General features: G+C 37.1%; 4 protein-coding genes across 5 annotated transcripts; 1 reads left to right on the top strand and 3 right to left on the bottom strand.

The window, feature by feature from the left end:
- Positions 1–555: 555 nt before the first annotated feature.
- On the bottom strand, positions 556–3,823 carry LOC149733727 (uncharacterized). Its single transcript, XM_089881135.1, has 3 exons — positions 3,077–3,823; positions 2,438–2,823; positions 556–1,238 (listed from the first exon to the last, which is right to left on the bottom strand). Exons 1-3 carry the CDS (start codon positions 3,534–3,536, stop codon positions 723–725), a joined length of 1,362 nt encoding a protein of 453 aa, XP_089737261.1. The 5' UTR covers positions 3,537–3,823; the 3' UTR covers positions 556–722.
- On the top strand, positions 2,699–18,168 carry LOC149733725 (pancreatic lipase-related protein 2-like). Its single transcript, XM_089881249.1, has 11 exons — positions 2,699–2,836; positions 13,365–13,545; positions 14,134–14,239; positions 14,542–14,667; positions 14,718–14,829; positions 15,059–15,252; positions 15,870–16,058; positions 16,332–16,437; positions 16,975–17,089; positions 17,626–17,805; positions 18,020–18,168. Exons 2-11 carry the CDS (start codon positions 13,532–13,534, stop codon positions 18,087–18,089), a joined length of 1,212 nt encoding a protein of 403 aa, XP_089737375.1. The 5' UTR covers positions 2,699–2,836; positions 13,365–13,531; the 3' UTR covers positions 18,090–18,168.
- LOC149733726 (uncharacterized) lies at positions 4,927–9,508 on the bottom strand. The gene is made up of 6 exons (XM_089881140.1): positions 9,363–9,508; positions 8,878–9,017; positions 8,213–8,355; positions 7,400–7,631; positions 7,002–7,114; positions 4,927–6,247 (listed from the first exon to the last, which is right to left on the bottom strand). The coding sequence occupies exons 1-6, from the start codon at positions 9,497–9,499 to the stop codon at positions 5,894–5,896; spliced, it is 1,119 nt and encodes a 372-aa protein (XP_089737266.1). The 5' UTR covers positions 9,500–9,508; the 3' UTR covers positions 4,927–5,893.
- Positions 18,160–20,273, bottom strand: LOC149733724 (uncharacterized). Of its 2 annotated transcripts, XM_089881124.1 has the most exons (6): positions 20,041–20,273; positions 19,822–19,974; positions 19,706–19,765; positions 19,312–19,398; positions 18,639–18,824; positions 18,160–18,376 (listed from the first exon to the last, which is right to left on the bottom strand). In XM_089881124.1, exons 1-6 carry the CDS (start codon positions 20,089–20,091, stop codon positions 18,359–18,361), a joined length of 555 nt encoding a protein of 184 aa, XP_089737250.1. In that variant the 5' UTR covers positions 20,092–20,273; the 3' UTR covers positions 18,160–18,358. The 2 variants fall into 2 exon arrangements, with proteins under 2 accessions (XP_089737250.1, XP_089737251.1); XM_089881125.1 differs by lacking the exon at positions 19,706–19,765.
- Between the last annotated feature and the right edge of the window lie 627 nt (positions 20,274–20,900).

Raw genomic sequence — 20,900 nt, 5'->3', positions numbered from 1 at the left:
ATATTTTAAAAATATTGCTCAATATGTGCTTAAGTCTCCTATCTCCCCCCTCCACTATATAAATCACCAGCAATGTTTGCCTTTTATAACAGCCCACATGGAATTTTAATAAATCGCGCGGCGTTGTTCTGATTTGTGATGATCGCGTGCCACTTCTACCCGCGTCGGTGTATTGTCGAATTCCGCCCCTAGTTTGTTACGTCACAGAGCACATGCGGCATGCGATGATAACAGCGTGCTGTTGCCGCTCGCCGTGGCCGCGTTCCGAATGATTGCTCGCCCCACCAATTACCTCTGCCGTTATTAAAACCTGCGTTATCCGAACCTATAATTCTGCCTTCCTTTGCAACCTACCCGGCTTAATTCACGTGACAATGCCACCTGGACAGATTTCTTTCTGGATACAAGCGTAGCTATATACTACCGGCACACAAGTGACAGCGTATAATTTTTAAGGACCCTTTACATTTAGCTAAGCCATAGGAAGCAATAAAAACCATATACACAAAACCTTCCTTTATATTCATTCATTCAACTTCGATTTTGTGACAAATGTCAGGTTCGTGGTTTAGTTGTATTACGTCATCACGATGTATCAATCCGCAACTTCACGTGCGCATATGAAGGAAAATTCCAATATTTGAAATAGTAACAATAACATTCAACATATTCGTACATTTGACTGAGAAGTTTTTTCATACAAAAGAGCGGCAACACGTTATCTATGGACTGCCCCATTGCAAAATACCGTCTCTTCGCATGCCCGCTGTGCCCGGGTCAGTATGGTGCGAATCCACTACACCTGGTAGGTTTCTCCCGTTAAGTGGGATCCCCATGTGTGGTGTAGCAGGTATGTTCGAGTAAGGACTCGCGTGGTTAGGATTCATTGGGTACTGGGCTTCCCAATGCAGCTGTGGGACCGCCATACGGCAGTCAGGTAATTCTCCAGTCTCCTTAATATTCACCGGGTATTGGTTTTGATCCACCAGCGATTGCTGACGCTGATGATATGGGTCATTCCTACTTCTTGTCATTTCATTATCCCACCCCTGGCTCTCGGGTGTATATTGTTCCGAGTAAGGCGACGTCATGTATGGTCCTGATTGCTCGTCGATCTGCTGTCCGCCGAACCCAAAGCCCATTGACATTATATCAGCCGCACCATGATGCTTATGTAAAAGTTGCTGCTTTAAAAGCTTCTTATACTTCGAACGTCGGTTTTGAAACCATATTTTGATCTGCGAGAAGATAAAAAACGTAAAGGAATAGGCGAATGCATCAATGTGTCAAAGGGGTCTACGATACCAATTTAGAGCCCGGCGGATAAATTGCTATGAAGTTTAATGAATATTAAATTGATCGAACGAAACATCTCGATGATCTAAATTGTCTTCTCCTAAGCCCCTCCCATCATATGGGAAGCAGGTGTTTAAGAAGCAATTTTAGGGCTGAGCCCCTGCCTTTAATAATTTATGTCGAAACTCTGCAGTTCGGTTTACATGCTGACTTTAAACGTACGCTAGAGGTCCTACTTTTGTTTTGTTAGCTAAACAGATCAAACCAAATCAAGTAATTTTTTTTGTTGCGATAACATAAATTTTGTTCCAAATCAAAATGATTTGTTTTCCGAGTACAACATGCATTTCCTTGATTACACCATAAAAAAAAACAAATTAAATAAAAATATTTATCTTGTTGCAGGGCTAAGGTTTTCTTTCATTTTTATTTATCGTACTATTTTATAGTAAAATAAGGAATATATAATGAATTGTTTAACCGTATCCACACCACATAAAAAGAGTGTTGTTTATCATTAAAACACACTCGGAAATATGGGATATTTTATGATATATAACGGTATCTATATTACCCCAACAATACTGTTAGGTTATTTCGCTTTTAATACACTCCGTTATAATTTTCATGTAAGTTGAAATTGAGCAAAAACTGAATGCAAATTGTTACAAAAAGTGGTGTGGTAATAAATCAGAATGGCATCAATTTCTAACTTGTAATATTACCCCCTTTGCAGCTGTCACTGAAATAATTTCCGTCGCTTAAAGTTAATTCGACCCAATCAACCGCTCGTTGATTATGTAAAATGGCTTCATTTTGCCCAAATCGCCTTAATAGAAAAATTGTCGCAATTGTCTATGGCCTTGCGCTCTGCAATTTTCAAACGGTGGCTATTAAAAGCGGTTTTTAAAGGACGACCATAGTATTTCAGTTTAGTCGGCTCAGCACGTAGTTTTAAATACACATGGTTTGTGTTTAAATGCACATTCAATACTAAAGCTTTAGATTTCAGTGCCAGATAGATATAAGGATACCGCGTTTTAACTGAAATTCTGGCGTTCACTATATCGGCTAGGCTTAGTTTTGTTAATTTTGCACATGTGACTGTGGAGTTTACAAGTTAAAGTATTAGAAAACTTACCTGGGTTTGAGTTACTCCAAGTGAAGCAGCTAGTTCTGCTCTTTCTGGTAGAGCAAGATACTGAGTTCTTTGAAACCTTCGAACGAGCTGCTGGAGTTGGTAGCTCGTGTATATTGTGCGTGGTTTTCTAGTCTTTTTGCCCTTCACTCGTCCGCCGTCGCCATTTTGTACCGACGGAGTATCCGTGTCGGAGTCTCTGGCGTTTTCGTCATGGTCGCCATAGAAACTGTTTCCACTCAATGATTGATTAAACTTTTCCTCCGCTTCCGAAATTCCAGGCACGCTTGGATTATTTTGAAACACCTGCTCCTGGGAGTCCACACTCCGAGGACTTGAAACTCCTCGCATGGGTGGCTGGTGATGGTTTACGTTGTAATTCGGGGTTTCTGAGAAATTAAGGTAAGTTAAGAATATTTCCGATTTTATTTCAATTTAAACAAGACATTTTTTTAGTATTTTTAAGGCTAAAATTTTGTCGCTTGTGCATTTCGTCGCCACACGTAAAAGGGACTGTTTTTGCTTGCAATGTTGCTTTAATTATAGTTCCTAGAATTCAAAAATATCTAGGTTTAAATGCAACAAAAAGTGTCGGTTTTATTTGGAAATTTATGTAACGTGAAACACATAACAAATACCTACCGTGAAAATAAGGCGTTCGGTGGGAAAAATTGTTTGTTGCTTTGGACACGAAGTGCCCAGCTTCGAACCCCGGTTCGTGTATTCTTTTCCTTTCCAAAAACGAGGGCGATGTATCTTGTGATACATGATGATTTGGCAAGGTAGTGCCCGGGTAGCTATAATGGTTGTATGAATAACCTCGGCCATTTTCCGGTGTTACAGCGGGTTTTTGGTTGTTGTTATTGTACTGAGCGTTGAAACTGTTCATAGGAAAGAGTCCGTGATGATATGGCTGTTCTGGTATATTGCTACTTGTGGCGTGCTGTTGGTAGCAATTAGTTTCTGGGGGTTCCCGTTTGACGTCATGCACCCACGGTCTGACGTCATTGCCTGGTGACGTAGTTGAGTTTGATGACGCGCCTGAAGTGTCGTCAATTGGATTCGGGATCTGCTGGTTCACCGTCTCGGTTACAGTTGCCATTTTAAGGGTCTTAATATATAACTAAGTTTTATTTTAAGTCTATAATAAAATAATCTGTTAAAAGTTGCTGTAAATATGTGGCTATACTGTATATTTAACTTCGTATATACAAACCAAAGAGTCAATTCCCGCCACCTGCCACTTATAAAAATGATATGCCTGCAGCTGCCAGTAATATTTTATTCGAAAAGTAACTGTACACAAGCTTTCTTAATAACTGCATATTTCGGATATTGCAAACCAATTAAAATGATCATAGACCCTTTCATTTGCTTCAATGCCTTGCCGTTGCTATTCCACCTGCGTCATAATTACTGATTGTTACGGCCGCGGCAGTGCGCTTTTTCGATTGTCGTCGCGTCTCTTCGCGGCGGGCAGAAACCGGACCGCGACTTTTTTGCGCCCGCCGCGATTTCTGAAACCCTAGCCCGTAATTTTGAGCTTTCCTCGTCACCTGATTTGAACGACCTCGGAAAAGCGAAAAACGATAGCGGATTTTGTAACTCGGTAAATTCGCTTGGTTTGCGTTAATTGTAATTCCATTTCTCGCCTATAAAAGCTTCAATGCTTTTCTAACGACAACAAATAAAGTACGTTTTAGGAAAAATAATCATAAATGTTAAAAATTTCATGCAAGGCTAAATGAATTATAACGTAAATTAAATTTTACAAACCACTAAAAATCAATATATTTTACAGTGGGTAAGATGGTACACCTTATCGGTATAATTCCTCGTCCCATTTGGTAGTAAACAAAGAACTTCAAATAATTATAACACTGTGTCTTTACGACTCGCATAGACCGTTGTTATTTGTTTAAAACACAATCAGAATATTTGGATATTATGTGCTAGAGACGTCCCACCTTGCCCCCACCCTACTGTGCAGCTCATATTAAATACGCAGACATTAGCTGAACAGACCGATAAAATAAAACATAAAATAACAGCCTTCTCATTATTGCATTTTAAAACACGTGGTGATAGGTATTTCATTTCGTATTCTGTGCAACGGCACTTGCTCATGCATTTCCCACGGCCATTTTGTACGTTGTGCACACATGCATATATTCATGTACAGAAGCTCTTTGCACAAGTTTGTCATATTTAAAGTGCAATAAAGTGATAACGTTTAATAATTTATACGACTTTGTTTAGTTTACGTAACATTTGGAAGAAATTTAAAAGTAATGTTGCGTTTAGTTAAAAGAATCATGTTGTACAAAGGGCCCTTCACGCAAAAAATTATTTTTGAAAAAGTCCGAATAAATAGCGTGTGTTTAACTGTTTAGGTATCTAAGGTAATTTTACCAACGAAAAAATAAGTGCTATAAACCTAAACGAATTTCCTGTCTCTGGTTTCACATTTATCTCACTAAAATAATCGAATATACGATGTACGAGACAGCACGGCTTTGCGATTTTTTTTTGTGAATTAATATTCATTGCAAATCTGAAGCGAAGTGGTCATAAAATGGAGCAAACGGTATTTAGCAGCGGTGTTTTGTGACAACAGAGTGCGATGAGAAAGTGTACAGTGTACGCAGTCGCATATGAAATTTTAATGCCGCGTTTGATGACTGTGGCGCGGAAGTATATGGACTCGCGGCCTTGCATATTTGATTTCTCTACAAAACAACCAAAATGGTCAACAAAACTATAGCAAAAAAGGTTTTTCATAAAGCCTCGTTTTTATTTTGGGTAAATCGTTTTAAAGGAAAAACGGAATAATCGTTACTGCCATTTCGGAACATATATTTTGACAATTGTGATTTTTGTTATGAAAGCCATTTCGGAATAACTATAATAACTGTCCTCATATCTCCGTTCAAATTGAGACAAGTCTACCGAATTTAGATCAATCGAATTAGGGCCGGGCATGTCCGCAAATTTCAAATGCAAGGCCGACCAATTGGCGGACGTATCACTTTCAAGTGTCCAATTACAGCGCGAAGATTTGCATTCTGGCTTTGATGACGTAGTTACGCTCAGGGGCGGTGCGTAGGTAAACGGATAAGTCCGCGGAAAACCACCTTCCAGTATTGGCCGCACATAAACGGTCGATTATTTAAGTGAAACAGGAGCCTGAAATTATTCCTCAATTGACGGGGAACCGTTTACGATAACAGAGTTCTGAAGGTTTCGATTTGAAACCGCGTGTCAAATTGAATTGTGCTGTACGCAGAATAGACTAATTACAGTTTGCTATAAAAAAATACGATTTTATGTCGAGTATAGGTAACTAAACTCAAAGAAATGGAAAAGTCGACTATTTTTTAACAAAATGTTAAATGCAAGCTTTAGATAAGCATAAAAACAACAAATATATCTAAACATAGACAACTCATTATAAGGGAACTACAAAGGCGTCGATTTTAAATTGGGATTATTTAACATTTGTTCTTTTGCTGAAAAGAAGTATCTCAATTTCTCTTTCTTTCGTTCTTTTTCCGTGTAGTATGACGTGTCCGAATTTCTTGAACGACTAACCGGTTTTAAACCAGTATTGTTTATAACATGTCCCGAACGTATTGTGACGTCACCGTTCATGACGTCATACCGAGATGATCGACCGCGGGTAGGCGGTTGGTTGTGCAGCGAAACTTTTGTTTTGTCGTGTTTTGTTCTTTTCTCATACACTGGGGGTGCTTTGAAATAAATTCCGTTATCTGTATCTTCAAAATCTTCCCCGCGATGCCTGTGCCTTGAAACCTGCATAGTAAATAGCAATTTAAAACCATGTACTTACTATTCTATATGAGATGTCGAGACCACCCAGATTTATAGGCAAGGGTAGACGTATTACCACAACTTCAATATTAGTTGGTATAGTATAAGGGTGGGGTAAACGGGACACTTTTAGCACGTAATATTCAAATGTTCTGATCGCGTTTTAAAGAATTAACAACGATTTATGAGAGTCGTAAGGATACGGTTTTATAACTCTTTAAATGTTCTTTGTTTACCACTCATTGGGACGAGAAAATAACAAAAAACGTCTCTTCTTCCGCCACCCTACTACATATATAGGTGTTTTTGTAAAAATTTTAAAACTGCATATTTTGCTGCAGTTTATTTAGACAGCGATTTTATTATTCTTTTTTTTAATAGCAATCAAACAAACTCCATTAACATATTTTACAATCTAATGCTTGTAAATCAAAGTAAACATGACTTTAGAAATCTTATGTCGAGCGTTTGTGTTTACCGTTACGCAGTGTAATTGAATTATAGAAATAGCATTTAAGAGATCAAAAAATGCAGTATTGACACTGGCTCAAACAAGTGACATAAAAAACTAATAAAATTATTAACCGAAAGTTCTTTTGTACTTTTGGTTAATAATTTCGCATTTTATTATTTTTTATACCACTTGTTAAAGTTCATTTTTTATAGAATACCACGGTTTTACAATAAAAAACGCGGGGAAGTGATGGAGCCAAAACAGAAATGGATCAAAACTTACATCATCGGTGTCAATTCGACTTGTGCTTTTCGATTTCAATTCAACCACAGAATTTCCTGCTTTTTGATGTGTAACCATTCCACTCAAATTAGTGTGTGAATGCGACTCAATACCTATGACAACAAATTGCTGTTAAGTTTAATTAAAATATCGTATATAGTATAGGCTAGCATAAGATGGTTCATGTTTTTATTCTCTTTTATCCTTCTCATTTGGTAGTTAACGAAGAATAGTTACATAATTTTACAACCGTATATTCATTATACTGTAAAAGAGTGTTGTTAATTGATAAAAATGTTAAAAATGAAACAAAAAAATGGATAGTATATATCATGTGCTAGCTCTATCCATCCCTCCCCGCATTATATTTGTAGCCAAAACAAAAACCTATTTTTTACCTTTTCCATTTCCAAATATCGAGTGCCTGCGATTATTTAACGCTCTCTGGTCCGTTATTGTTCTATCGTTTAAAATATTTATTAAATCGGTTCTTGAACGTCTATGTCCACCATTTTCGCCTTTGTTGTGCATTTTGGAAGGGTAATTCACTCGGTGAGGAATATCAGCGTTCAACTCACGATACCGTTGGTCCCTACCGCTCGAATCACTGTCGCTGCTTCGAACGGTCAACTGCATGCAACATATTTTAATAAAAACACAAAATTACAGCACTAGATATAGTAGGGTGGGATAAGACGGGACACCTTTAAGACAGAATATACAAATATCCTGAAAGTGTTTTTTAAAAGATTAACAATGGTCTATGAGAGTCGTGACGAAGATACGGTTTTCTAATTCTTTGTGGACTACCAAATTAAATCGAGAAAACAGAATGAAAAGGTATTCCTCTTCTCCCACCCTACTATAATACAGATTTTAATGACAGATTTGATTAAAAAATCATTGTATCTTAAATGTATTCTTCGCGTGATAGGCAAACACAGTCGTTATACCACCGGTGTTCTGTTCCACAAACCTTATGCCCGATTACGAGTTGTAAATTTGTGGGTGATCACTGTAGGGGATCATTTTTTTTTCAAGACAATGGCTATGCTATAACTAATACCTTAATTTGATTTTTAGTTTTAACTGTTAAACAATTATTGAAACATATTTCTAAATGGTAAGTATGTTTTAAGCGCGTAAGTTACAACTACTGCACACGCAAAGATAAACAAGTTACATTCATTCTTATAGTTTTATATTTAAACCTTTGAAGGATTTCCAGTGACTTGAAACTCGCCGAGTTCAACATCTGTTTCGCCCACGCTATCTTCCCCATCACCTGTATATGGTACAGCATGCCTGGAGTTGCTAAGTCTTTGCGCCGGCAGTTGACCGTTTGAACTGTTCCCTATAAAGAGGTTAAGCGTTGTTATTTGTTTAACACACGATTAGAAAATATAGAAATATATATAGTAGTGAGGGGACACCTTTAGCACATGATATCCAAATACCCTGATCATGTTTTAAACAATTAACAACGGTCTATGGAAGTCGTGAGCATATAGTTTTATATTTCTTTGATTGTTCTTTGTTTACTACCAAAATGGTCTATAAGAGTGCTATATAATGCGTAACTAAATCTCTAATACAAATAACTTTTATTGCGTGACAGTCTAAATACATGACCCACGAAAAGAATTTTTTACAAATAACTGACTCACTCTAAAGGGAAATTTAAGTCGGATTAATAAACTCAGCGCATAATTATAAATTTTTTTCACTTAAAACGGTAACGTTTTCGAGTTCATTTGTTTGCACTATAGTAACGCCCGGGGTGCTTCTCGCCTAAATGTAAATAACAAGAGCGAAACTCCTATATAGTTTTAACTGCTAACATTATGAGAAATAGGTATTAAAAATGCGAACATACTTGGTAATGGTATTGGTTTAGTAGACAGTAGCTTCGAGCATAAAGCCTCCATTTCCACATCTGGTATTTTCACCATTTCTGGAAGATCCATCGGTGACGTTTGGCTGCTGCGTTTATTTATGAAGTAGTTGACATCAAACCTGAAATGATAGTCAGGATAAGATTAAGAAAAATGTCTTATGGTAAAACGCAAAGTATTCTGGAGTATTCGAGTGGTTTATAAATGAATGACTGTAACTTATTTACCCACGAGTGGCGGGACACCGACAGTAACAAGCGTGTTCTGTTTCATCAACTCTTGCCTGCTTATGAGTTACCACATATGTAACTATGTAGGTGGTTGTTGTTTTCGCTTTTATCATTTCTTGTGATTGTTGTTTTGGCTTTTATCACGGTTTTCAATTAAGACAACCTATATAAATGATCATTGGGTTGAAGCAATTCCCTTTAAGTGTATTGTCCTTGAGCTATCCATATATACATACTTATTTAAAACTCCAAGGTTAGCAAACAGATCTTTCTCAAGCGGTATTGACTTTGACGATTGTAGCTCTTCCACGACCTCTTGCGCCTCATTAAATATGTTGGCAAACAACTCGGCGCATTTCACCTGCCCTCTCATAATGTTGCTTCGCTTTCGTAGTTCTGTTGTCAGTTTTCGCTTCAGCATTTCTTCTCGTTTGCGAAGTGTTGCCGAAAACTGGTAAAATTAGGCTTGAAGGCGTGTTGGATTAGGGTAACCTGCCGACTCGTCGATTGGTAGACTAAACGTTAAAAATATTACAGGTTTTACCAAGGGCACCATTTACTTTTGAACTACGTTATGTCATGTTGTAAAAAAAAGGCAGAATACTTTTTGACTTTTCGAAAACGTTCCTCATATACTGACTTGGAATAAAATTTCCTTTGCTGCCCTGTGAATGGTTCGTTCCGTATTTTCTATGACGTCATCAACCTCGTTCGAGTTCTGACGTAATGATTTCGCGCATCTTAGCGTGGATTTTCCTAGATAAATATAAAATATAAATACTTTATTAAAAAGGTAACATTTATCACCGTAATGAGATTATGTAAGAATAAAAATATTAAAAATACCCCGTACAAATTATGGTTTAGCTATATATAGTCAGTTGGGGTAAAGTGGTTTATGCTTTAGTTCTCTTTTATCATCCCATTTGGTATCACAAAATATTTACAGATAAAATAACCGTATTCTCACAACTCAAAAGAGCGTAAAATAAAAGAGCCTTGTTAGTTTTTAAAAACATGATTAGGAAATAGGGGCTATATATGTGCTAACGGTATCCATCTTCCCAAAATTATAATACGTTGGGGTAAAACTGTCCATGTTTATATCTCCTTTTTTGTCCCATTTAGTTGTAATCAAAGCATATTTACAGAAATATACAGCCATATTCCCCCTGCTTAAAAGGTCGTTAAAATTAATTGTTAAAATCACGAATGGGAAATATAGTCTTATATGGTTCTAACAGCATTCATCTTACCCCACATTACTACACGCATCCCAAAAATATTTAAAACTTACGCTTTTTGGTGAGCATCTCAGAGCAGCCAGATAGCGCTCTTTGTATTTGGGGTTCGAATGCGCGAAGTTTTTCCGTGGCGTGGTGTTGGTGGTCCAACGCCAGACACGTGTGGCACGTAAACTCTTGGCACACCTCACAGAAATAATCGGCTCTTTTATCTGAACGCAAGTACAAATTAATAAAAATGCGTGACTTATATCGATCGAACTGCTGTTGCGAACATAGAAACACAAAACGTTGTTCAGATATTGAAAAGTTTAACACGGCAAGTACAATGGAAATAAACTATATTGGCATGTACATCTACATTTTTAGTACAGTGTGGTAAGATGAGACACCCTAGGCACATAATATCCAAATATCCTGATGCTGTTTTTAACAATTAACAACGGCCAGTGGGAGTCATAAGGATACGGTAATATAATTTTTTTAAAGTTCTTTGTTTACTACCAAATGGGACGAGAAAATAAAATTAAAAAGTGCCCTATCTTCCCCACTCTACTATAGGGTGGGGGAAGTCGGGACACCTTTAGCATATAATATCTAAATACCCTGATCGTTTTTTAAACAAATAACAACGGTCTGTGGGAGTCCGGAGGATACGATTTTATAATTCTTTGAATGTTCTTTGTTTAGTACAAAATGGGACGAGAAAATGGAATGAAAAGATGTTCCATCTTCCCCCACCCTACTATATATAATATATTTACCATGCTTATTTGAACACTTTACACTTCTTTTCACGTTTGCGTCCATAAAGAACTTCAAAAGGTGGTTTAACTGTGCAGTTTCGTGATAACCATGATGAGACTTCCCCTGTCCGGTGAACACGTGATCGTGGTCCACAAGGCAACCTGCGCACATCACTTTTGCGCAGCTCGTACAAACAGTAAACGCAACGTCATCTTGGGTATCCCCGCATACGCCACAAAACATTTTTGGGTTAACTGTGAACACCAAAGCTATATATGATACTGTGGGGTAAGATGGATACTGTTAGTGTATAATATCTCAGACTTCCGAATTGTCTTTTTAACAAAAAACGCCGATTTTAGAGGCGTGGAGATACGGGTATTTATTTCTGTAAATATTACTTGTTTACCACAGATAGGAAGATAAAAGAGAATAAAAACACGAACCATCTTACCCCAAAAACCTCTGCATTTAAATCAATATCTAAATTTATTACAATACGAACTAATTCCATTCATTCATTAATTTACTTATTCTATTAAAAAAACACAAACAAATATTTCTGATATAATCGTTTACTAGTTGTTTTTTTACTACGTTAACTTTAATGGGCAAGACATTGGAAACAACATTCGATAACCGGTACGTTGACAGCCTGACAACTTTATAATGAAATGGCATAATTCGTTTCGCATATATCCTAATCCTTAAAAACCCTTATCATACAAAGAGAAGCCAAAAACAAATCAAGGACTTATTTACACTCGTTTGATCATTGCGTAAAATATGGAATTGTATTGTGACGTACCATGCCTACTGTACGTCACAAATAAGCGGAAACAAAAAAGCAAAATTTGTTTTTTCAAGTTTTAAAGGGCTTACGAAAACGTTTAGCTGCCTACACCCTTATGTAATTATTTGCTAGCAAACAGTCAGTAGTAATGTTTGGGGTATGCGGTTTCAATTTGACCAACTCTCTTTTTAAATCAATTGTCATCTTGTTTAATAAAAAGCGGTGGCAAACTAAAGGTGTGTAGACCACACGAAAAACTTTCCTTATTTAAAAAAGGTAGTTAGTTCAAATATTGGGCCATGACGTGAATACGTCAACATTGGTTTTATCTTATACGAAATAACAGAGTGCTAAATGTTGTACATGGTTGCCATCACAAACTCTAATTTAGTTTGCGTAGGAGTAATTAAACACATGTGTTAGGTTAATTCTTTGTATAGTCTCATCCTATGAACCATTAAGAATGACATGACATTATCCTATTGGCTGCATTAAAGAAGGCGTGTGAAAACAACATATGTTTATCTATTTCACGTTTTATAAAAAGAAGTTTGGTTTACTTCGAAAACAGTTACAGCTATTTTGTGTGCATTGTAACAGTATAACACGAGATATGCATCTCAGTGCCTTTGTGGTTGTACTTTTGTCGCTGCATTTTGCAAATTGTAAGTTGCTTTGACATTTTGCTGTTAAATAACTCTTTTTGTATGAATGAAATACTTTACAGCATATAGTAGGTTGGGGGAAGATGGGACACCTTTAGTACATAATATCAAAAAATCCTAATCGTGTTTGTAACAATTAACAACGGTCTGTGAAAGTCGTGAGAATACAGTTTTACAATTTGCTGAAAAAGGTGTCCCATCTTCCCCCACTCTACTATATATAAATCAGACACTTTTGCCTCGCGTTACTTAGTTGTTTTTTTGTCTCACTTTACTTAGATTTACCACTAGTTTAAAAAAGATAGTGTTTTTCTAGTTGAATGAATATAGAAAAGCAATAGGTTGGGTAATAGTGGTCTATACTGGTTTATAATAATAACGTTCTGAGCACAAAGAGGCTTGCAGGTGTACTTAAAACACAGGCCTAAAGAATAAGCCAAACATGTGACTGTAATTTAGCAACCTTATTTCCGTATTCATTTTTCAGTAAATCCACCCACCAGCGTTTTATACTACTGTAGATATTTAGCACCTATAAATTCATGTTTCCAACAACGTTTTTTAAGGTCACAGAGTCACGGTTTTAAAGTTAAAAATATGCTTTGTTTACCATTAAAAGGGACGGGAAAAGAGAATAAACATATACGTCTCATATTACCCCACCCTATTAAAAGTGACTGAAAAACTAAAAGTTTACCTTGTTTACCATTAAAAGAGACAGGTAAAGAGAATAAACGTCTCATCTTACCTCACCCTATTAAAAGTGACCGATTTTTTAAATGCTTGCAGGTGATACTGTAACGTACCCCGGTTTGGGGACGTTCACAGACGACCCGCCATGGGGTGATACCACTGAACGACCAGTTGGTTATCTGCCACAATCACCAGAAGAAGTTAACACCAGGTTTTACTTGGACACAAGGACCCAAACTGACGTTGAAGTTTTTAACACGGACATGCACGGTTTTGGGTGAGAAATGTGTAACTGTACTATGGCCTACTCCATGCACAGGCAATATTGCTGAAGATTTTTTGTTTAATCTATACAGTATATGCAAGGTATTAAGTGTGGGCCATGTATTATTATTAGGCTATTTAAGGCAACAGAAGTTGTATTTAAAAAGGATTTTTGGGGGCCGTGGCTCCCCAGTGCAAAACGTTGCTTTTTTCTAACATATAAGTAGGGTGGGGGAAGATGGGACACCTTTAGCACAAAATATTCAAGTATTCTGATCGTGTTTTAAACAATTAACAACGGTCTATACAAGTCGTAGGATGCGGTTTTATAATTCTTTGAATTTTTTTGGGTAAGTACCAGACAGGACGAGAAAATATAACGAAATAGTCCCATCTTCCCCCACCCTACTATATATAACCCGAGTCAGATCTTTGTAATAAAATACGCTGGAATAAAATAACCGTCTCTATACACGAAGCGTTAAAAATACTAATTTAAATTATGCCTGGTATAGCAGACGAAGCAAAAAATAGAAGCTTTATTATTAGCATAAATATACCGTAGTATTGCAAAACGCTGACCATAGTTTTTGAATTTCAGGCAAACAACATTTGATAGATCTAGACTCACACGCTTTATCGTACACGGTTATATTCAAAATGGCGACACTTTGTGGATGAACGACATGAGCTCAGCGCTTCGAAGTGTAAGCCAGTTTTTCTTTAAGTATATATAGTAGGGTGGAGAAAGACGGGACACCTTTAGCACCAAATATCTAAATATCCTGAACGTGTTTTGGACAAATAACAACGGTCTATGGGAGTCGTACGGTTTTTAGTATTCTTTGAATACGGTTTTATTCTTTGTTTACTATATACCAAATGGGACGAGAAGATAGAATAAAAAGTGTCCCATCTTTCCCCACCTTACTATACAATTTGTTGGGATAATAGTTCTTTTATTGGTACACACATCATTCTGTATTACGATTTCTATTTTCATTTACAGGTTGAAAACGTGAATGTAATACGTGTTGGTTGGTTCGGTGGTTCTCTAACTCTTAACTACGCTCAGAGTGCGACTGACACTCAAATCGTCGGAGCCGAAATTGCTCTTTTCATTCAAAACATTGCTGTAAGTATACACACTACCGTAATGGCAAAAACTTATGAAATTCATTTTAGGACTACTTTCAAATCAGCCATGCGAGTTTTCATTGCATTGGACACAGTTTAGGCGCACAAGCCTGCAGCTACCTGGGTAGTCGTCTCAATCCTAAAGTTGGAAGAATATCAGGCAAGTTTGCGCTTTATATCATACTGTGGGGTAAGATGGATACCGTTTGCACACAATATCTGATATATAATCGTGTTTTAACAATTAACCACGCTCTTTAAGATTGTTGAGGATAAACGGTTAATAATTTTGGAAATATTCTTTGTTAACTATACCTTATACTAAGACAATAAAAAAGAATAATATCATTAACCATATTACCCTAACTCCTAACTGTTTCATCCATTAGGTCTTGACCCTGCTGGGCCTTACTTTGAGGGAACTCCAATAGAAGTGAGACTGGACAGCTCTGACGCGACATTTGTTGATGTCCTTCACACTGATGCCGAGAAACTGAAAGATTTTGGATACGGGACAAACGAAATTAGTGGCCATGTTGACTTTTGGCCAAACAACGGTATACAACAACCGGGGTGTGACCAGGTTAGTATGTGTTCGTAGAATGAAAGGTTGAAACAACTTCGCGTGCTGGCGAGGCAACGACAATCAATATAGCACGGATGTTTTATTTTATACATCTCGTGTATAAAATAAAGTGGTTTTAAGGCTTGTTGCTGCTACGTGGGCGTATATGTGTCCTTGGAGTGGGCGTATATGTGACTTTGGGCAAGACACTTAACGGCAACGGCAATTGCCCCAACACAGTGGTTACTAAAGGATTGTCCAAAGTAACAGTTACAAATTTCTAAAAAATAATCACCAACAAAGTAACATAGCCTGCTTGGTAACTCGTAAGCTGGCACGAGGTATATGAACACTCGTGTTTAACGAATGTAGTTTTCTTCACGGGATAAAGAAAGTTACATTTATTCATTCACATTTTTTTAATGTATGACTATTTAGACAACCCAAAAGTTACTACTGGGTTAAAGCAATTGCCGTTAGGTGTTTTGCACAAAAACACACGCATATACCGCAGCAGCCCTGATCCTCGAGCGGTATCCGTTTTGTTCTAGGCACGCTCAACCAGTGAGCCACCGCCGCGAAAGAAATTATGCTAAAGTCTCGTTAGTACGGTAATTAAACGATTTCTCTTTCAGAATATTCTGTCTACCATCATTGGCATAAACGGGGTCGTGGACGGAGTTCAGAATTTCGTTGCATGCAACCATTTGAGAGCATTGTCGTTGTATACTGAGTCGATCACCACATCTTGTCCGTTTGAGGGGAACCCATGCACTGGATACGAAGATTATCTTGAAGGAAACTGTGTTTCGTGCCCTAACAACGTGAGAACTTATTTATCTTTTTAGGTGTATAACTTTACATAATCGTCATATTTGGTGGCATACAAAGAATGTTCACAGAATTATAACCGTATTCTCGGAACTTTAAAAGGGCTATGTTAATCGCTAAAAGGCGATTAGGAAATATGTGGTATTACGCGCCAACGGTATCTACATCTTACCAATATTCAATTGCGAAATATGTCACATTTCGGGAATTATTTAAAGTATAAACACTTAGGATCAGACTTGTATAACATGCGAGTTGTCTCACAGCGCTGCCCGTCCATGGGATACAACAGCATCAACTTCGCAAGCGACGTTTACAAATACAGCAACCCAAGCGCGTATCTGCAAACTGGCTCCCAGGCTCCCTTTTGTGGTGGGTATATAACGATATGCTCTCTGAATATGGGGCCCAACTGTAAAAAGGCCTGGCATTAAAACGTGGTAAAAGGGAATTGAACGTTTGGTGCAGTTGGGGTAGTACAGTAGGTTGGGAAAAGATGGGACACCTATTTTATTCTTTTTTTTCATCCAATTTGATAGTAAACAAAAAACATTCAAAGAATTATAAACCGTATCCTCACGACTTCCATGGACGGTTGTTATTTGTTTAAAACACAATCAGAATATTTGGATATTATGTGCTAAAGGTGTCCCGTCTCCCCCCACCCTACTATATATAATTACGTGTAGTGGCGCAGTCAGGGGGGTTTAGGGGCTCGCAACCCCCCCCCCCCCTTTTAAACCAAAAAAATTAACAAAATTAATTTAAAAAAACAACATTTTTTTTAATAAAACACTCCCCCCCCCTTTATTTTTTTCTGGCTGCGCCACTGATTACGTGTGCAGTTATATTGTTCCAAAATTTTTTTGTTGCGCAATTCCATTTCTTAATTTTGTATTATTCCTACAGAGTATATGACTGATGTCGTGGTAAAACTTGGTTCAAACAGTGACGGTGTGGAAGGAAAGATTTTCCTAACTTTGTACGGACCTTCAGAGAACACGGCTCAAGTTCAGCTCAGCGAGTGAGTTTAAAACGATGTTTTTTCTCATAAAACAAGTTTATATTCCGCATAGTTTGCAGTAATATGCTCATTGTTACCATTAGCACGTACTATTCCATATATGCAAACTACACTCTTTTAGAGTGTTAAAGATATAGAATTCTGTAAACATTCTTTGTCTGTTACCAAATGGGACAAAAAATGAAAACATAAATCATCTTACCCAAACCTACTATAAAGTTATATGTTAAGCAAATAATGCATGCCGAAATGCAGGTTTAAAGTGGAAAGTCAACTCGTGTATATATATAGTAGGGTGGGAAAGATGGTACGCCTGTAGCACATAATATCTAAACATCCTGGTCGTATTTTAAACAATTAACAGCGGTCTATTGGAGTCGTGAGGATACGGTTTTATAATTCTTTGAATGTTCTTTGTTTACTATACGAAATGGGGCGAGAAAATAGATTGAAAAGGTATCCCATCTTCCCCCACCCTACTATATACATAAGGTTTAATAAGGCAATTAAGCAACATGTTTGTTTTTTATAATTAGCGAGGATGTTAGTCTGGACTTACGACCTGACACCACGTACACTTACACTGCACAGTACGGTAAAATGCCAACAGGATTCAACAAAGTCAAGTTTTTATGGCAACAGGATGAGTATACACTCCAGACGCAATACCTTACAGTGGATAGTATCCAGGTGTGGGTGAATGAAGACCAAAAATGGTAAGCAGATAACAATTTGTATTTGAATTTATGATTATAAGCGAATAGATGTTGCATTTAATGCAGACTCCCTTTTTTTAATAACTGTAATGGCGTATGTCGCTTTCCCCTTACACCTTTGCTTTCGTGCTTTCCCACAAACTGAGCTATACTTGCATTTGTTTTGTATATGTCAGGGCATTTGCTTCGGAGCTTAGGAGAATATTTTTTCTAGGTACACATTCTGCGGTGACACAAGCCTTAAGATGAAAAAAGAGACAAGATACTCGATGTACGAATGCTGAAGTCAAACTGCCAAATTTTGATTAGTAATTTGGGGAAGTTTAAAATCGAAGTAATCAAATACAAATTAAATAACAAAAACGAGGTACTTTATTTCGTATGATTGATGGAAACAAAAGGGCGCCATATAGTACAAGCGTATTGTGCCATGTTTGACAAAAAAGCTAGTTTATGTATATCTGGCTACATTCAAAAGTTACAAGCAAAAAACGTAGGAGAGATAAACAAACGTTGTATCGAGTTTTGTTCAACGTTATTGTCAGTAGTTGGTTCAAGCAGCTATCGATGACTGAAAAAACAAATGGTTAGTCACGTAAACTGTTGTGTAATGTAACACATTATTTGGTACATAGAGTAGGGGTAAATTGGTACACGTTTTTATTTGATTTTCTGAGCACTTTTAATGGTAAATAAAAATATTTAATGAACTGTATAAATGTAGCACCACGAGCCTAACATAGAGTTGGTAATGATTGAAAACTGGATAAATGGGATATTATGTGCTACAAGCATCCCATCTTACCCCATATACTATATTCTGAAACACTTACAATCATCGACTTTGTGTCCGAGTAGTTGTCTAGGATATCGTGGGAATACTCGTTAGATGTGGTCGATATTGAAATGGAAGTTATAATGCTATGACTGTTGCAAGCACTTATAACACTGAAGGCAAATGCAGCGAACGAGATGAGTACAGAAGTTGTGAAGAAAGCAAGGAAAAAGGCGGAGTGTATCTGAAAATGAAAAAAATGCAAATTGTGGTTGGCGCATAATAATCCTTTTTATGCTTGCACTCTCAGCAGTTTAAAATTTTAAACCAAAAACAAATATGCATTGGGCAGCCTACATAATTACCTAAACGTAAAATTGGCAACCATATACATAAAAAGTAATATATATAGGAGGGTGGGGGAAGACGGGACACTTTTAGCACATAATATCTAAATATCCTAATCGTTTTTTTAACAATTAACAACGGTCTATTAGATTCGTGAGGATACGGTTTAATGATTCTTTGAAGTTCTTTGTTTACTACAAAATGGGACAAGAAAATGGAATGAAAAGATGTCCCATCTTCCCCCACCCTACTATACAATAGTTCAAGAAGAGGCAGTTTAATTAACATATTCGACCCTTGTAAATAAGAGCTTATGCTTTCTTTAATTGAGCCACTAGAACGCGTATTCCACATAAAGAAAAAAAGCATGAATATTCACTTACTGAAAGTACAAGAAGTATCACAGAAACCCAACATAGCATTGGTGCACTGATTGCTGAAACGACGGCAAAGCCCATATGAAGACTAATCTATAAACAAATGCTGAATATTAGAAAGGATAAGACAAGCCAAAAATGCCAATATTAATATAGGGCGTGTGTCCTTGGTAAATAATATAACCGCACTGCTCCAAAACATACTTTAAGCACAAAGAGGGTATAAATACAGTGTGTAAATGGAGTAGCAGTGTTATAACAACTGCGGTTGCCCCGTCCCGCGGGATAAATAAGCTACGTTCATTCAACCTGCCTATTAGGTTTGTAAAAGCACTTAAGCAAGCGCAGGTGGAATTTGTATATATATTTTCATGTTCTAATTACATATAGGCATAATTACCTGGAACAAACTGGGTTGCATACTCGCTGCATGAACTCCCAAACTGCCAGCCACAATCGTCTGTAAGTTGAATCTACAATTTATTCGTTTCTAAACAGTTTATAAAACACACTTACCCATATCCCACACCACAACGTTGCACCTATAGCAATATAGTAAATTACAATTGCATAAAATGCGATTTGAGGATCTGTTGCAAAGTTATTGATATACGCAGTGTGTATAACTCCAATTCCAATCATAACAAGTCCGAGCAAAATTTCACCAAGCTGAAAAGCAAAGAGTTAGTTTTTGTATCTATATGTATTTAGCACAATTTAAAACCATTTACTCACCGCTAAGCCGTAAAAAAGTGAGTACTTGATCTGTGTTCGTACAATTTCCATAACTTTAAAGCTTTGCTTGACTCTTGCCGACTTAAGAAGTAGGATACACAGATAGCACCAGAAGACTATTACACTATATGATCTAGATTTAATAACACGCTTCTATATAATGATTTGCTGGGGATTTCCATGCACTAAGGTTTCTCACAAGATCTCAGAATATGAAACCAGTGACGTGATCTTATATTCAAGGTGGTTTACGTTTGACCCGAGGCAAATTGCGGCTGTTATCTTCCGCCTACCTTATGCTGCTTATCAAAACATCTGTCAGTTTATTACCACCAACTGCTGTGCATTGACGTAAATTTGTAATTTTCTTCTCGAAACTCTCCCTACTATACTGCAGAACTGGCCTTCTTATTCTCTTTGTTTTTTTGTAATGTTTTCACAAAAAAAACACAATATCATCCCAAGATAGGAAACGCGTGATTATGATGTAATCATTATTACTTCATTACATTGTAATGAGACGAAGGCATTCTAGGAGAAATGAGCAAGAACTGTATTTGTAACTCAGCTTTTTCCCTGCGGTGTTTCGGTCCCCATTTCAAGATTTCTCCCGTTTCCACGCCTTTATATATACATAGGTAACGAAGTAAGCTTTCTGGTGGGCGGATCAGTAAACGTAATTAGTTTTCGCTGTACATGCGGCGACTATTTAGTCGGTATAACTGAATTTCCGTTTCTGGGCCCTTAATATAAATTACAAAATCTCCCTAACAGAAGGGAATACTTCAGTTACCGCATACAAAAAGCAAATAATGGCTTACACGTAAATCGCACGGGGTTTGTATGCTCACTTTTTATTG

Source organism: Ciona robusta, chromosome 7, assembly GCF_009617815.1.
Source record: "Ciona robusta chromosome 7, ASM961781v2".
NCBI lineage: Eukaryota > Metazoa > Chordata > Ascidiacea > Phlebobranchia > Cionidae > Ciona > Ciona robusta.
The sequence above is the reverse complement of the archived record's forward strand: the minus strand, read 5'-3'. Positions and strand labels throughout refer to the sequence as shown.